The sequence below is a fragment of the Gopherus flavomarginatus genome, chromosome 6 (genome assembly GCF_025201925.1).
Source record: "Gopherus flavomarginatus isolate rGopFla2 chromosome 6, rGopFla2.mat.asm, whole genome shotgun sequence".
Classification (NCBI taxonomy): domain Eukaryota; kingdom Metazoa; phylum Chordata; order Testudines; family Testudinidae; genus Gopherus; species Gopherus flavomarginatus.
Window position 1 is genome coordinate 108,949,517 of NC_066622.1, and position 18,626 is coordinate 108,968,142.

At 40.4% G+C, this 18,626-nt stretch overlaps 1 protein-coding gene across 5 annotated transcripts in view; it reads right to left on the reverse strand.

Moving 5' to 3' along the window:
* Positions 1-18,626, reverse strand: part of BTAF1 (B-TFIID TATA-box binding protein associated factor 1) — a 103,613-nt gene that overhangs the window by 52,098 nt on the left and 32,889 nt on the right. For all 5 annotated transcript variants that reach the window (XM_050959280.1, XM_050959279.1, XM_050959278.1 and 2 more), the window contains exons 10-21: positions 17,849-17,944; positions 17,579-17,755; positions 16,852-16,992; positions 16,548-16,672; positions 11,523-11,643; positions 10,949-11,053; positions 10,540-10,689; positions 9,023-9,165; positions 8,680-8,854; positions 7,860-8,063; positions 2,841-3,267; positions 1,408-1,598 (exon numbers count right to left, since the gene is read on the reverse strand). In XM_050959280.1, the coding sequence (XP_050815237.1) occupies positions 1,408-1,598; positions 2,841-3,267; positions 7,860-8,063; positions 8,680-8,854; positions 9,023-9,165; positions 10,540-10,689; positions 10,949-11,053; positions 11,523-11,643; positions 16,548-16,672; positions 16,852-16,992; positions 17,579-17,755; positions 17,849-17,944 (2,055 nt within the window). The remainder of the gene's footprint in view (positions 1-1,407; positions 1,599-2,840; positions 3,268-7,859; positions 8,064-8,679; positions 8,855-9,022; positions 9,166-10,539; positions 10,690-10,948; positions 11,054-11,522; positions 11,644-16,547; positions 16,673-16,851; positions 16,993-17,578; positions 17,756-17,848; positions 17,945-18,626) is intronic.

Genomic DNA, 18,626 nt, shown 5'->3' on the forward strand with positions numbered 1-18,626 from the left:
TATGGTTACTATGCAGCATCCAGTTGGTAGTTTCTTCTGTTTTAGGTCCCAATTTAACAAGGTAGTTAAGAATATACATAACTCTAAGCAGGCGAGTGAGAAGTCCTACTGAAGTCAAGGTGACTACTCACCTGCTTAAAGTTATGCATGCGTTTAACTACCTTGCTGAATCACAGCCATATCTGCTTATGAACTTTGAGTTACAATATAATAGATTCTGACAGACTTATTCATGTTGAGTACTTAATTGTGTGAGTAGTGAAGGAAATGGGGCTCTTTGCAGAGTAAGCATGGCAGAAAGTGTGTCCTACTTTTGCAAATATCCAGTTAAAGTTCATACTTTGGATTTTTCTACACCAAGGGTTTCAAACTCCTGGCTTGCAGGCCATCTGCGGCCCGTGAGCCTCCCCGGTGCGGCCTGCAGGGCTCCAGCAGTTTTGGGGCTGGGTCTCTCCCTTAGCCCCACCTGCCGCCCCGGGGGCTCCCCCTAGGTGATTTACAATGGCCCAGGAGTCTGCCCGCTTGCTCCAGTGGCTGCCAGCTCCCCCCTGTGGCCCAGGGGCAGGGCTGTGCCTCTGCACTCTGCCCCACCCTGAGTGCCCCTGTGGCCAATGGGATGCTGCGGGGGCAGAGCCTGAGGGCAGAAGCATGCAGAGGCCCTCCAGCCTGCCCGGCCTTGGAGTTCCAGGTAAGCACCACCCCGACCCCTTCCCAGAGCCTGCACCTCCTTCCCCTCCCCACACACACCCTGCCCCCAACTCCCTCCCACAGCCTGCACCCCCTCCCCACACACCCTCTCCCAGAGCCTGCACCCCAGACCCGCTCCCCACCCAAACTCCCTCCCAGAGCCCAACCTCTCAACCCTTCTGCACCCAAACTCCTTCCCTGAATCCCAATCCCCTACCCCAGACACACCCCATCCCTTCTGCACCCAAACTCTGACCCAGAGTCTTAGGCAGGTGGGGGGGGTATGTGAAATTCAGAGAGATTTTTTAAAAAAATCTTCTGGTTCTGTCTCAAATTTCTGTAATACATATTGAATAGTCTTTGGTTCCTCCCCCAACACAGACATCAGGGAAAGGGCACACTTTTAATGTAGTATGTGAGAATTTAACCCTCCATGTCCCATTTACATGAATAGCTGTTTTACTCAGGACTAAAATATTTCCCTTTAGAATTAGTTTATTTTAAATTTAATACCACTACAGATATTTAATTCTTCCTATATTTGAACATAAATTCTTCATGCTGCTTACAACATAAAAAAGAACATGGACTCAGTTTTTAATTAAGAAAAACTATTGCTCCATCATTTTGTGTAACTCCATTGACTGAAATACAGCTACATTTAGGAAGAATATGTCTCATTAAGTAGAATGATAATCAAGATCTAACAAACTTATTTACCTCATCAAGTTCTGTGGTGATGTTCCCACTACTGCCTGTGGGAAGGTCTGCAATTTGGGCTTTTGGAGCCTTTGGTGTAGGACCTCGCCTACTCGTGATGGCAAAAGCAGCTTTCTGATGTCTGTACAGTGTAATTATTCCTCTGTGCTTGGTGACAGTATGGTGCATCCCATCTCTCTCAGTGCTGGGTCCTATTATAGAATAAAGTTAACAATTACTTTAAAGTACAGTACCAGAAATAGGTGGCAGTGCTAACAATCACCTACTTTTTGTGCATCTCTACTCGCTTTACGAAGAAGAGTTAATATCATTATGCGGACAAAGAAAGAGGTGATTTGACTTGTACCAGATTACACTGTGGGTCAGTGAGAGCCAGGAATGGAAGCCACACCTCCCTAACTAGTGCTGGTCTAGTCCATTCGGCCACTATGTGGTGGAAAACCACACACTAAATAGTGAGGAAGTACTTCATAGTAAAATGTAATGTATACTTGCGCAGTCACTCCCCAAACTCTGTTTGTAGAGACTCAGAAGTATTCTACCCTGAAATTTAATATGGGAAATATACTTTGGGCATCCGCATAGCTAAAGGAAGGATTAATACAGATGTGGTTAACTAGCCTTATTTTTCAACTACCTTTCAAGTAGTAGGAGTGGTTTTAAAAAGGTCAATTAACCACATTTTTAGGTTTCATCAGATGTGTGGTACCATATGTATAATATGTTACCTAGAATTTACTTCAGAATATTTTACTTCCAAATCTAAACACACACAAAGGACATAAAACATTAGTCAAGCCTCACAATAGATTTAATATTTCAAAAATTGTGTGTCTTAAATTTTAGGAGTCAGATTGTTCATCTGAGAGGTAGAGATTTACTTTTCAGCCAATGCTGTTCCATTCTTGTGATTTTCAAGACTATTTTTGCAGGTCTGATTTCTTCCATTAACAGCATCATTACATGTATTTGTGAACATTTCATTGTCAGTTGTCCTACAATTAGGCTGCAGAACTACAGCATGCAACCACATTAGGTTTATTCTATGTAAAATTGCACCAGCAATATTTTTCTTCTAACAGAATGGTAACACATCCCTCATTTCCATATAACACCACACTTCTGCTCCATGAAATATTTCAATTTAAAAACCATCCCAGGAGTCAGTTATTTTGTTGTGTTTTAAGAAGTCTTTCCCAAAATACTTCCAGAAAAAAAAAAATCACTACAAACTACACTGCTATGTTCAAAGGCATAAATGTACACAGCGACTAATTTCAGACATCTCTTACAGTTTAACAAGAAGTTAAAACAGCAGATTGATTTTAAATCCATAACAGGTAGAACACTCATGTAGAGATATCTCCTCTATAAAGTTACAAATATTGCATTTATACATTTTTTTTCAAAACTGACAGACTTAGGTAATATACCTTTAGAATTTTCATGGCTGCTTTGAGGTTGCGCAGGACATGCTGCTAAGGGAGTAAGATGCGGGTCCACACAGAGAGAGTTGCAGAGATTTTTTATGATCTTCGAGTTGGGGCATGGAGATCTTGATAAACACTGTTGAAGTAACTTAGCTACACATAAAGCTGCATAGTTTTGTACCAGTGTATTCTCTTCTTTTTTGACAGTTTCCATTAAAGGTTTTATGACAGGATTTAGTTTTTCTGGAAGTCGTTGCAAGCTCACAACAGCACATGCAGCGAAAGTATGGACTCGCAGCTGTAACACTTGCCATTCCTGGTTTGTTTCTGTAACGGTCATTTGGACTTGTTGTCGTTTACTGTCCAATTGTTGTAAAATATTAGGATTTAAATTAAAAGCTGATGTAACTTCATTGAAGACAGTAGTAACCTAATGAAAAAGAAAACCAGAGAGTTACAACAAATTTGTGCTTATAGCACAACCAGATTTCCTATTTAAAAAGCTGGTGGGGTTTGTGCATGCTGAAAGAAATACTGGGTTAAAGACACACAGGTGATCACACTTTCACTTCAACTTTAATACTCAGTGAAATTCTGGCCCCGAGGAAGCCAATGAGAGCTTTGCTTAAAATGTATTTCTTCCCCTTTTTTTTCTTGACTCCCCCTTTTTTTTTTAAACTGGGGAATAAAAAGAAAAAGTACTAGCTGGTACCTATGGTATACATGTAGTGGGAATCCCATATCAAAATATATTTTATATCCTGACTGAAGCTTTCTGTAGAATAAATATTTAATGTCACCTAGGTTTGTGATTTTTTTAAACCTACACTCAACTTCCATTTTCTTCCGTTTGACAGATTTGCACCCCCTCACCAGTGTTTTACCTTACATCTCTCCAGTAGACTTTACCTTTCCTTCTCCCTTTCTAAATATCTCCCATCATTAATTTCTTTGTTTGTCATTCCATTTCTCTCCATTCATGCCAACAGCTCCTTTCTCCCCTCCAGCTTACTTGCAGGACCCCTCTCCCATTATTCCTCATCTGGGACAAGATAAGCGGTTAGAAGGATACCACATAAGTCCTGACTCAAAAGAGTGCTCTTCAGTATCTGCTTAACTCCCGCCAGTCAATTTTGCAGCAAGATGACTGGCAAAGCGGCAAGTCACTGAAGCGTGGGGGAGAGTCTGGGAATTCCCTATATCTAAGTTGTCCTGTGCCCAGCCAGAAATAGCCAGACATTTCTCTGCTTGCCAGCATGGGAGTCTGAGAAAAAGAGACAGGCAAGAGGAGTTGGGCTATCCAGCATACTCGGGGCAAGACATGCAATGCTGCAGTCACATGGAAGTTGAGCTGCTCCTCAGCTTACTCTGTAATAAAAAGATTGCAATGCTCCTGGAACACTCAAGATCTTTGACTTGACATGGGCCTTGTGTCTGCTATTTAATCAGAATTTGCTGACCTTACTATCCTGAAACTTGCTCCAGGCACACAGGTGGGTAGAGAGCAAGAGGAAATCTGGTAGGGACAGTGCTGCACCTACTCTGTGGTACAGAGCTCACGACTAGATGAAAATAGTAACATTGTTAATAATGAGAGCACACACAAGTGTTCACTAAATATTTGGGCTGCATTTGTAAAGAAGCAGAATGATCTATTCATATAGAGTGGAGTGGCCAGCCTGAGCTGGAGTCAGAATTTACCAATATACATTGCCAAAGAGCCACAGTAATAGGTCAATGCCTCCCCCCACACACCTCTCCATCAGCGCCCCCCCAACTCCCAGCACCTCCCAACCCCCCACCAATCAGCGCCTCCCCTTCCCTTACCACACCTCCTGATCAGCTGTCGTGGTGTGCAGGAGACGAGGGGAGGGGGACTACTAATGGGCTATCTGGCAAAAACACACACACACACACACACACACCCCCTTAAGATAGCACTTACAGTAGCAAAGGGGAGAAATTTTAGGAGGCTTTTAAATTGTGTTACTGCCCAAATATGTATGATGTTAACTACAAATGCTTTATGAAAAACCTCTTTCAAGTGAAGTTTCCTTTATCCAGGATCATAAAGTCTACCACCTTGTACTTATGTACAAAAATTATTGGGGGAGTGTTGGGGGGGGGGGCAGAAGAGAGAGAGATTGGAGAATGCAGCCCGGTCTGAGGTTTTTAAATGAAATCCTCAGAGCAATATGTGAGCATCTAACCAAAGCTATTGCATGTTCTTACTGTCCTCATCCTCTCTTTACCAACCCACTAACAAAACAAAAAACAAGTTACTAGCCTGTTCTGTAACTGTTATACTACTTCGAGATGTGTTGCTTATGTCCATTCCGCTTCAGGCGTATGCATACCCAGTGTACCAGAGTTACAGATTTCCCCCTGCTCCAAATAGTACCTTTTGAGGCAGTGCATGAGCCCTCTGCTGCTGAGCAATAGTATAAAGAGCAGAGCCACCACACAGCCCATTCAATTCTTCCTTCCTGACAGACTGATACAAAGGGGAAGAGAGGTGGACTGTGGAATGGATATATGAAATCTTAAAACAACAAACTGTTACAGAACAGGTTAGTAACTATTATTCTTCTAATGATTGCACGTCCCACTTTAGATGACTCACAAGCAGTTCAAATGGGAGGTGGGTTTCAGAGAGTCTATTTGAACAAGGACTGAAGAACTACTCATCCAACCTCGGCATCTTCTCTGGAATGCTGAGATACAGTGTAATGAGTAGTAAAACTCAGCACTGATGGCCAAGTTGCGGCTCTATAAAGGACTGCTATTAGGTACGTAAGCCAAAATGGTGTGGAAACTTCATTAGATCTTTTAAAGTGCGCTACCACCCTCCCAGAAGGGGATACATTGCTAATCTCATATCACAGGAGTATGCAGGGCAAAATCCTCTACAATTAAGATGATGACCTAAAACATCTAGTTCTCTGCAAGCACAAAACCAATAGCCTTCTAACATAAAAAATAGGGAGTCCCTCTTCATCCTTATGAAGGCATTCTTTCCTAAGCCCCATTAAGTATATGGCTTGATTGAAGTGGAATTCCAAAACTATTTTTGTCAGGAATTTCAGATGCGGATGTATGTACACATTTGTCCTCCAACTGCGTAAGAAGGGTCAGCCACCAATACTTTTAATTGTCACCCTTCTTGTGGAAGTCATAGCTACCAAAAGTGCTACTTTCAAAGTGATGCAGAAAAGAGCAGGACGCCACTGGTTCAAAGAGTGGATCCATCAACCTTGTTTGCACCAGACTTTAGTCCCAAGGAGAAATGGGATCCATGACCTAGGAATATGTCCAGACCTTTTATGAATCTAACTGACATTGGATTAGAATACACTGTGGCCTGCAACAACAGTATGTAAAGTGGAGACAACTGTGAGGGGAACCCTGACTGAACTAATCAATAGACCTTGTTGTTTCAGAGGGAACAAGTAGTCCAAAACATGATGTGTTAGTCCTGGCTGCCATCTATCATCCTTCTGCTTTGACTATAAGGAGAACTGTTTCTACTTCAACAGGTAAATATACGTAATAGATAGCTTTCTGCTACTAGGGGATGTTTTGCAACATTCCTTGAACACTCACCTCTTAAGTGTTAACCATGGAGCAACCAGGCCATAAGATGGAGAGCAGCCAGGTTGCAATGTACAGACAATGGTACAGAGAGATCAAGTGTGGTTCTGAAGATCGTGTCAAAAGACCTCTATCTAGTAAGCTCAGCAGAATGGATAACCAAAGCTGGTGAAGGCACACCAGTGCTAGGAGGATCACATGAGTAAAACTCTTGGAAGGAGTGGAATGGGAGGGTAGACATACAATAGTGTCTTTCCAAGACAGTAGGAAAGTGTAGGTCAGATATCCTGGACTGTGATCATGGTATCAAGGGCTGAACCAGTCTTTGTAAGTTTACAGATGAAGCCTGAGATCAAACAGTACACCAGCTAGTTTGTCTACTGCACTACTGGAGAATCCAGCTCAGAGATACAGAACAGGTCCCATGCTGCTGAATAGCCCTCTAGTGTCATCAGTACCAAGATATTTTTTGCACTGAAGGGGTCGGTACTAAAGTGGGAGGCTGGCCTCAAATGATCGTTAATGAAAAGCAGGTGTCTCTATTGGAGAGCATCTCTTCCCAGAGGAAGCTTTACTTTGTCCCATCCTCCACCTCATCCTTCCTTTATACCAGAGGCAGGCAACCTATGGCACGCGTGCTGAAGGCAGCATGCAAGCTGATTTTCAGCAGCACTCTCACTGCCTGGGTACTGGCCACTGGTTTGGGGGGCTCTGCATTTTAATTTAATTTTAAATGAAGCTTTTAAAAAGATTTTAAAACCTTATTTACTTTACAAACAACAATAGTTTAGTTATATATTATAGACTTATAGAAAGAGACCTTCTAAAAACATTAAAATGTACTACTGGCACACAAAACCTTAAATTAGAGTGAATAAATGAAGATTCAGCACACCACTTCTGAAAGGCTGCCGACCCCTGCTTTATATCATTATGTTCAGGGCACATGTAACACCCTGACAGGCTCTGCTAAGAGAAAAATCTCTGGCTTTGGTGCACTGGGTGTGCACACATCTAAGATGGAATGAACATATGCAATCAAAAGAAAACTTACCCTTCCTCAGAAACCTTGATTTGCATATTTCCTATCAACCTCAATTACATTTGACTGTACGTGTTCTTAAAAAAAAAAAAAAAAAAGTTGACCTAAAAGGATTTTGATAGTGAATACAGTAGATGAGCTTAAAATGGTGCCTCTGTAATTTTATAAGATATATATTTCAATGGAAAAAATATCATGCTGCTAATCTTCTGATTCATCTTCTTCTGTGCACATATAATGAACATCCATGTCTTATCTTATGCCTGAGAAAGTGCCCAGTCAAGTCACAAAATATGTCTGGACTTCTAAAAATTACAGTTCTTCAGCATTATTACATAGCACATTTAAAATTATGACTAGAGACTACCTCTTCATTCAGATTTACTCACCAGTTCATTAGCTTGATCTATTGTAAACACACTGTAGTTTACTCTGCTCCCAATGTCAATGTGTGCATCAGCTAGTGAGGAAATGAGCTGTTTACATTCATTCTGCATTCGTGTAAAAGGAACAGCAATTTCATCATAATAGAGGTGCTCAGAAAGGACTCCAAGTAAGCGTGGCTGCACAGAAAGGGCCACAGCTTTACATTCCTAGAACAGAACAAGTCAATCAATTCAGACTTCAAGTGTTCATACTGGCTATTTCGTTCAATTAAGATTAAAGAACAAAATTGAACTCTGCTAATAAATTAGATGTTCCTGAACAAAAATTTGAAGCTTTTAACATAGCAAGACATAAAGCGACAAAAATAAAGAAGAAGAAGAAGTGCATACAAACTTCAGTATACCATGAAAACAGTTAAAGATCCCAACATTTTATGAAAATTCAGCATCAGTACTGTATTAGTGGAAAAGTTTTTCCAAGTAGGTTTAACATCCAATTTTACATAGATGAGGATAACTTACTAAACAATAAAATCACAACAAAAGGAATGCTAGTATATATTTAGGCAAAAAACACTGATATTAAAAACCAGTTAAGTATCCCTCTAGAGAGTCCATATTTGTAGAACTCAAACACATTCACTGAACCACACAGTTGCCTTTTAGCCAACTTGAAAATAATTCAGAATCATTCTATACCATGGCTTCACCTGTCAGATTTCATCATTTAACAGTATAAAAATACACAGTATTAGCGGTAACAGAAACTGTTTTGATTCAATTAGTAAACCATGTTTCATTTTTGCTGTAAAAAGCATCCTACCTTTTGCAAGGCAGCCCATTCACAGATTACTAACGCAACACTAATCCTCTGCAAGGCAGATTTTGAATTCAAATGGAAAAGCAGTAGCTGAGCTAGAGATTCAGCTGGCTTTATTTCTTGAGGTACGGTATTTACACTTGGATCACAAATACAGCAGCAAAGTGCTCCTAACAACCTTGACCAAAGAAGAAAGAAAGTGTTACAGTAACATTCTCACTCCTTGGTTCATCCTTTAAAGACAAAGTTAAATGTCTCAGATAAAGTTAGATTTTAGCAAAAAATTTACAAATAACTTTTTTAGATTATGTATTGTTTTTCTCTCTCATATTTTCCACAAACTGACTTTGCTGCCATCACCCGGGCTCGCATAACAACATAATCCCTGGTTGCCGGATCTTCTGTAATGCTGTCTGCACCAGCAATATACTCCTGTATCACTTCTTTGTTCTGGGTTTGACCTTGACGCAGCTTGCCACCTGCTTTTTCCTATGGAATAAATACAGAAGAGGTTTATTTAGTAGTAAGAAATCTTCTCTGTTTTGCTTTCCAAAGTTTTCTGTAATTCAGATAAAAAAATTCACATTTCCATATTAAATTGTAATTGTTCTATACAATGATGTGACAAATATCCACACCAGATTTGATTGTACATTAATACAGGATCTCTGAATCACTTTGACAGTGACTTCTAAAGGTGCTTAAATCATGGATAGATGACTATGGGCTAATGCTGCACTGCTAAATGTGTGGCCTGCTTTGAATATTAACTAGCTTATCTAATTCAATATGGTGCTAGACCTCCAGTTTGAATCTGAGGCCAACACAACCGGAAAAGAAAAAAACATCAAATGACAGTTTCTCATGAGTAGAGTAATCCTGAGAAAGCTGACTCAGTTCTGCAAACAGAAGTTGGAGAAATGATACACATAGGTACTATAGATCAGATATGAAAACGTTTTGAAATAAGTAGTATCTAGAACCTTATAAAACAGCAGAGCGTTTACAAGCAGCACAGTGCATAGTTTGATCCATCCACAGATGGGTACGGGTACACAACAGCAGCGCAGAGGCATAGACACTTCCTACATCAATGTAAGCAATATCAACAGAAACACTCCTTCCGTCAACTTACAACTCATGTAACATCAACTCTTCGAGAGGTGGTAGCTAGGTCAATTGAAGACTCCTTCCATCAACCTAACTGCATCCACACTAGGGGTTAGGTTGACCTAACTACAGTGCACGGGGCGCAAAAAACTTTTCATAGCCCTGAGTGACAAGTTTTAGGTATAGACCATGTCTAAGGAATATTTATTACATGGAGAATTAGAGTATCTGCCAGACAGGCTTGGAGGCATTTTTGAGTGAACTAATGTTTAAATTACTTTTAGTTAAACAGCTTCTATTAAATTGCACAATAGGCTTTATTACATACATTTACATTTGGCCTTGAAACATTATTTATAAATATAAAGAAGAAGAAAAATCGTGCTATATCTGTAATAATAGCATCAAAACTTACCAAAAGAAATTGTCATTTTAAAGTTCTTATACAGGGCCAAGTTGTGCCATTTAGTTACTGGCTTGTGTCAGGGTGATGCAAAACTGTACTGCTGCAAGTGGAACCCCCGTTGGGACTGTATTTCCTTGAACGGCCACATACACAAGTAGTGGGACTGCCCTGCAGGCTGCTGTGGGGATTCATAGTTCTACTTATGTGGTAATAATGCCCACAGAGTCTTGGAGCCAACAGCACTCTCCTTCCTTTCTACACAGGCCAGTCACAGTTTTGCTACAGCATCTCAGTAATCACTGGTTTCCTTGATTTCCCACAAAGGTTTTAAAAATCGTTTTTTTTACCTTCGATCTGGCTTTTACTTCTAGCAACATATTTAAATCAATAGGCAAGTGAGAAGGCTGCATCATTAAGCAGAGCCAGGCTCCCATCCATGGACAAGCCGCTGCTACCACGTATTGTACTGATGCTTTGTTTAACAGTTCTAGCCACACCTTGAGGGAGAGGAAAAAAAACAAAACACACATTTGTGTACATTATAAATATGTATCATAGTATCTATGCAAACATTTGATCAACATGACATCCAAGATCTAGGAACAGTTAGCAGTGTAGCATGTATAAATGTATAGCAGTACAATACCATGCAATTATGTAGGCTGAAGGTCATGCATCTGACAAAGGGTGGCACATAAAAGAGTCAGACTTATGAACAAGAGAGAGAGAGAGCATAGTAATAAGCTAAATAAATACCTTGTGAATAAGGTCCAGAATATCTTGGCTGCTTTCTAAGATACAAAACTGAAAAATGTGCCTCAACATATCTTGCAGAATCGGAGTTAGCCAGGCTGAAGAACTCTGAAGACAGGGATAGGATGAGTGTGAGAAAATTCCAACATATAATGTAATTTAAAACATACACTATTTTAGGTTCTCACTATTTAAGTGGCAGTCACCTCTACCCAGAGAGAAAGCAGACCACAAATGTTTTCCACATAACATTTAAGAGTTATCAAGTGACTCAAAGACCATACGCAAACTACTTCTGTATTGTAATTGGTAAGTGATACACCTCTGCCCCGCTATAACGCCACCCGATATAACATGGGTTCACATATAGTGCGGTAGCAGCGGGGCTCCGGCAGCGCTTTAAAGGGCCTAGGCTCGCTGCAGCAGCTGAAGCCTGGAGCTCTTTAAAATCACCACTGGAGCCCTGCCGTCCCTACCCCGATATAAAGGCATTTCAGCTATAACGCAGTAGGGATTTTTGGCTCCCCATGACCACGTTATAGCCGGGTAGAGATGTTTTATAATTTTTAGTTCTTACCTGGTCTTGGGTAGATAACAGCGTAAATAAAGTTTCCAATGCTGCTTTTCGAACAGATGATATAGTATGATGCAAGAATGGCCATACACGTGGGACCAAAATGGTGAGTGATTGCTGGATACTGGTACATTTTGGAGGGTGAAGGAGGTGTAAGAGAGTGGGGGGGGGGGGGGGGGGAAGAAGAAGAAAAAGTAAGTTCAATCTATTTATATCCAGTTATAATATTTAGTTAAAAAGAAAGACTTTTCTGAAGGAAAAATAGAAAAGTAACACTGTGTATTCCCCAGGCCATGTTAAGTGCAGGATCAAGTTATAGCTCAACTACAATGGTCAAAATAAATGGTTTGAGTTGTGGTTTTTTTGAAGTGTGTTTACTTATTAATGGCAAAATTCAGAAGCTTGCCCAAATTAGTAAGGCCTATTGTAACTATATCCTTAATTACTATGGCTTCTTCCACACTTAAAGTACATCCCCCCTTTCCCATCTCCACCCCAACCAAGCACATACATAGAAATAAGCACATTTCATTTTAAAGGTCAGTCAGTTTTTTCACTGTCATCAGTTAGGCATTCAGGATGAAACTTTTTCTTAGCTAACTCCTTGTGCCTGAGAATTAAAATAGTTATTACATATGAACTCATCGGCGATACCACCTTCCATGAAATGGAATGAATTACAAGATTTCTGCCTTAACTCTGAATTTTCCTGCTGAGATTTTAACATTGGCATGAACATTATGAGAATATACTAAAATAAAGATAGTTTCCATAATTTATATGAGAACCTTTGACCAAGGCATCTCATTGATGATTCCTGAAAGATTTAATATCATAATTCTATCTAGAGAAGTGATTTATTGTCTTCACCAAAGCCCCAAGGCGAAATATTTCTTCACTTTATTGTTGTGGAAAAGTTAACTGTTTTAGTTCTGACTATTGGATAAGAATAACTAACAATGGGTCTGCATACTTTGTCAATGTAAAAGCCCCCACTGACTTTTAGTGGTGTGAGGCAACCACTAAATTGCAATATGCACACTACACTACAGCAAATTAAAAAAAAACACTTTGATTGAAGCTGCTTGTTACTGTTGTAAAAATCAAACTCCTAGAGTTCATCATATGGGTCTTCCCCATAAATTCCACTGAGTTACTGCATATCATGAAAAGCAGATTATACACCCAAGAAGTGGTACAAATTCCAGATTCACACCCTGGTGTAGTCAAGCTCTGACTAAAAAGGTATCAAAAGGATAGATGGGTGTCCACTTCTAATTCTGGCATTAATGAACTTGCTGTTTAAGTAAGTGAGGGTCAGAGGTTGAGAGAACACATTCGATTTCCTCAGTCTTGATTTACACTTTCTCATTTCCTGTGTCTAGCAAAAAACCTTGGCCCTCTACTAAAGTTGCTTCCCACACATCAGCAGATGAAAGGGGAATCAGCAGCAGCACATGCTAATTGAAAACAGAAGACTGAGAATGCCACTTAGTTTCATGTTTAGAATATTCCCAAAAAAGTCTCTTTATGAATTTATGTAAACTAAACTAGATTATACCTATAGAGTCACATATAATACATACAAAACGGAAAAGTAGGTGAACCCAAACCAATACAGAAGTGTTATAATACATGGCAATAAAGTCACATGTCATGCATTAAATTAATGTTAATAGTTAAATTTTAACTTGTACAACAAACTGGTTTGTTGTGGTTTTTACAATAGCAAAACTATGTTTAACCTTCATGTCCCATCCCAGCTCCCAAAATAGCTAAAGTGATTTACTCTAATGGTAATTCAAGTTTCTACATCACAGTGAAATTTCAAAAAACTTAGGGTTGCTGGAAAGAAAGGAGTTGCAGAATAGCTTGGAAACCTTAAATGAAAGATGGACTTTTACTTAAATTTTTTAAAGGGGGAGGGGGAAGGGATACAAGGACAAGAGCCATATAATACACAACAAAAAAAACTCAGATCAGAGAGAAAGGAAAAATCCAAAAGGCTTAGTATTACTTTCAAAAGGTCATTATGATGTAACTTGAACCCTTGGATTTAATTCATTCACAGTAGCTTCTCATAGAATCTCTCTACTTGGATTTCCTAAAGTATTTAATTATTTGTTTCTGCACTGCAAACAATAAACTATGGGCCTCAATGTGAGATTACTGTAAGTAAAAGCAGCAATGGTCAGAGCACATCAGCTGTCTAGCCATTATCAAGTATTTTGTAGCCATCACAGCAAAGGAAAATTAAGGAGGAGAGAGATGAGATGAATGAGGATACTAAATTGTTACCGGAAACTCCTTTATGCATAAAGGATGGCATGGAAGAACACATGAAGGTGCTTATGAGAAAAATCTGAACAGGCAAAGAAGATTGGCATTTTTGGTGAAACAGAGGTGGGCCTCAATAGTGGATAAATAATGATAACTATGGCAGGACTAAACGATAAAGGAACATAAAGGTGAACCTGAGTAGTGTATTTGATGCAGTGAAAATGGGCAAGGTAGGAGAGGAGTGCTAAGGGTGGATGGTGACATGGCCAGAGCTACAAGTCAAGACAATCTTTGCAGCAGTGTTTTGAATGTATTTTAAAGGGTGCAAGATAACATTTGGGAAGAACAGAGAGGCAGTGACAAGCTACGATTGGGCATCTGCCCCACACTGGCCCATAAGGGGTTAATAGAGCCATAGGGCGGCTGCACAGAAGGCAGCCAATCACAGAAGGGCTTACAGAATCAGCCAATCAGGGCCGGGCATGCCCATGTAAGAAGAGCTGCAGTACAGAGCAGGTTTAATCACTCCCTGGAGCTTAAGGAGGGAGGAGGACTGGCTGCCTTGCAGGTGGAGGGCAGCAAGCACCCTGGACATAGTAGTGCTGCAGGCACTTTTATACCCCAATTTTACCATTTTACAATTGTTTACCCCAATTTTATAGGGACAGTCCTAATTTTTGGGTCTTTTTTTCATATAGGCTACCATTACACCCCACCCCCGTCCCGATTTTTCCATCCTTGCTGTCTGGCCACCCTAGCAGGCGGAGACCTGGAGAGCTAAAGGCAGCACCGGGCAGGCTGCAGGGATTTGCAGGCTAAGGCCCTGAGGCAAGGGCAAAGAGGGTGCTGGGGTCGTGGGGAAGTGGCCCAGGGAGAGAAGTCTGAGGGGATGCAGCAAATGGCGGCCACCCATAGGGTCCCTAGGCCAAGACCCGGAGTAGTGGGCAGGCCCGGGTCCCCCCGACCCTCACTTGCCACCGAGAAAGTGGCTGGAATGAAGAACTGTGAAACTGTCACCCGGAAAGGGGGGGCAGGGGGGAACACCTAGTATGGCACAGCCATGTGGCTATGTCATGAAGAGGCGCCGCAGTCTTGGAAGTGACGTGGGTTCCTGGAGCAGAAGTGATGGTGGTGAGACATCACCAGAAGAGGGTGCACTGGTGTACAGCACTAGTGCCCAGGACAGCCAGCAGGAGGCACCACAGTGATGGACCAAACCCCATCACACAAGCCCAGGAACTAGATGAGAGCCACATCAAGAGTTTTACTTGTATGAATTGATCATAAAGTCTGGCTCTGAAGGCCCTGTCTACATGAAGGACATCAGCATAGCTATTCCAGAATAATTCCCATATCCAGACATTATTCTGGAATAATGTCACTTATTTTAGACTAGTGTGCAGAGAGCAATTCCAAAAATAACTAAATTATGCCTGAAGAGCTACTACAGAATGGCTCTTCCAGAATAGCCATGCTACTCAATTCCCCAATGTAAACAAGCCCTCGGACTTAGGGCAGGAAGAGACAACATTTAGACACGGTCTAAATGCAGCAGCCTAGAAATGGCTCAGTCAAAGACAACACCCAGATTGAGTGTCAGTGAGAATGATGGTGGTGTTCACAGTGACCAATAAAGCGAAGATAGAAGATTTGGGGGAAAAAAACTTAAGAGCTTGAAATCCCTTTAAAATTTTTTTTTTTCCTCCTGCTGACAGCATTTTAAAGCAGTATTTTTTGCCCCCTCCCTCTCTCCACCCCACCCCTCCACCAGTTAAAAAGGGCCATGACAGTATAGCTAAATACATTTGAGATAGTGGAGACCAAAAAAAACCCCCAACTATTAAATAATGGATTAGAGATTTAAAAAATGAATCTCCCTGATGCATGAGTAGGGATGATAAAAATATAGTGAGATGTTCTCATCCTTTACAAAAGGTACACACTGGTAACATTTAATCAGGTAGACAAGACAATTAGAGGAGACATAAAAGAAAAAAAAAATGGAGAAAAGAGGGGACAAAAGGTAAGTTTACTCAATGTCTGCCTAAGCTTTAAGTGAAAGTTTCAGTATGCAGAGTCAGGTGGGATTTTTTGTTTTGTTTTGTTTTGTTTTTTTTGTTGGGGGTGGTGGTGAATTCTGTTTACTGAACAGAAGTAAACATGGATTTGTCCAGTTTGTTCTATTTACTTGCTTCCTTGCATCAATGATACAGCCAGTGGTTCTGTGAATAAGATGGGCTTATTCCTTTGCCTTTTGCTTAGGGTCTGACCCCAAAGCCCTTGGATGTGTGTTGCATCTGTGTAACTCTCCCATTATAGTCAACAAGGTTTGTGTATATGAAGTCTTCAGGATGTGGCAGTTTAGTGCAGGATAACCGCTCCCACTTAGCGCAACAGAAATAATTAAGGGTCATGCATAAGTAGCGGCTATTGCTTTTTAACTTTTAATTTCTTAACAAAGACTGGTGCTAAATCTAGTGACAAAGTGTGTTAAATTTTGGTACTAGATTATTAGTATGTCCTAGAAGAGAAAGTGCACTGCCCTTTAACAGCCTTCAACCGACTTATAAATTTGAGGACAAATTTTGTACCAGCATCCATTTACTGCAGAATGACGATAACTTCCCATTATGCATTATCTCCTCCATATAAAGCATCATTTGCTATGAATTTAGATTATTCCAGTATGAACTTCTTCAGTAACAAATGCTTAGATCTGCCTCTTAAGTAGTAGCTGGAAAGAGGTACCTGCATTTTTGGACTTGAGGATAAGTTAGAAGGGAGGAAAGAAGGATCATGATGCTGTTTGTAGAAGCTGTCAGATCATCCAATTCCAGAAGGGCATCCCACAATGTATTAAGAATAAAGGGCACCTAGAGGAATAAGCACAAGGGCAGAAGTTATTTATTTTCTCTCTTCGTGTAAGATAAGTCAGTCTTCTATATAACAAAATGAGGAATTAAAATTTGTATACTACACTATAAATACTGCTTTTTTGTTCAGATCCAAGATGAACTTTTCAAAGTCAAAATGTAGAAAATAAGTCATTCACCTTTTGCGATTGAAGATGAACAAGGCTTTCCACTACTGGTACTAAAGATGCTGCAGCAACAGCTCGGACATCGTCATCTAGGTCTTGGAGACCTTCAATTATTGCAGGCAAGACTTCAGGCAGTAAAGTATTAATCATATCCTAAAAAACAAGTTTAATTCATAAAATGAATAAGGAAGCATTTATTAAACTGAATATCTTTTCAAAATCTCTGAGTCCTCTTCCTTCTCTTCTGAAAAGCCAACAATAAAAAAAAACAACCACCTCTTCCTTCCCCACCCCAGCAGCTGGGTCAGATAAAGAGAAATAGAAACCATTCTGAATAGTTAAAACGTTACCACCCATGAAGGAAAGCTAATCTATCTTATAAATTAGAGTGAATTTGTCCTACAAATATGCCTCACTCAGAACCTGCAGTACACTTTTGTTATTCCACTATTAGAACCTCTAATCGGCTGTCTTCAATTGTACCAAGCCATAATGTTTTACCACAGGGGGCGAAAGAGTCACCACTAGATATGGTTTCATTTAATATGCCATATATATTTTAAACATGTCTTTCTTGACAACAAATGACAGCATCAAATTCATATACCACCTTCTACTCTCTTCACTCCTGTTTCTGGATTTTTACAATAAGTCTCTGTGAAAGCAAAATTTTTCTAGTGTTAGTGACTTTTGAATAGAAAACAAAACAAACCCAAAAACAACCACAGAAGGTTATTACCTGACGAACTGCCAAAGCATACTTTATTCCTAGCAGACCACCATGTCTCACTTCCCATTGATCTTGTGTAAGCAACTTCAGGAGAATATCCACAGTTTTATGAACTCCAGTCTCATTCATATGTTTCAGGACTACTCCCAAAGTCTGAGCACAAGTCTCACGTACTGGTGCTACAACCTAGGACACAGTGAATAATGGACATAAATCAAAGCATTTCTACATAAAGTCTGACATGGAAATAGATTAGCAAGTCTAAGAGTTGACACTTACTTCATCTGAAACAAAGTCTCCAAATCTGTCTAATGCAAACACACAAAGGAGTCTAATAACTAAGTCTTCCAGCCATTCCTGATGCTGCTGAGCCATCTGTTAAAAAAAAAAAAAAAAAAAAGGAAATTAAATACCATTTGCTAAATTAGTTCATAGAAAGATTCTCAAGATTCCTTTGCTTTATCTAAATTCATACTAAGAAGATTGTATCACAGTAGTTAAACCTGTGACTAATTGTGTATCTGCATTGCAAACAGATTCTCTCCCCCCACCCCACAATCACCTAAGTCTCCAGCAGTGACGTTAATCCACTGTATGGAGGGGCAGCACAAGGTCACAAGCACCATTTAAGTCTTGCACAGAAGTTGAGCAGCAGGCCTACAAGTGGAGCAACTGTGCATGTGCACCACTCTGTGCTGAGGAAAGGGTCTCCACATGGGCCCCAAATGGGCATCTTATGGCAGGCCTCTGTGACATGTGGAATCACTATGGTTCTGATATCTACAACTGGGCACAGGGCACAGTCTTGGACTCTAGCCTTGGGTTTGGAAAGAGGTTGGCTTCATTTCATCAGTACCTCTGTGCTCTACCCATATAACAAGAACACTCAAGCTTTTATGGGGTTGAACCATATATGAGGGGTTAAGTGGTAACATCAAGAATTTCTTTTCGGTGGTGGGAGGAGAGCCAAACCAGCATTTAGGAACTTTTCCCTTATCCAAATAAGAAGTGAACTACTTGGAAATTTCTGCCTCACTTTTAGAACTGGAAACATCAG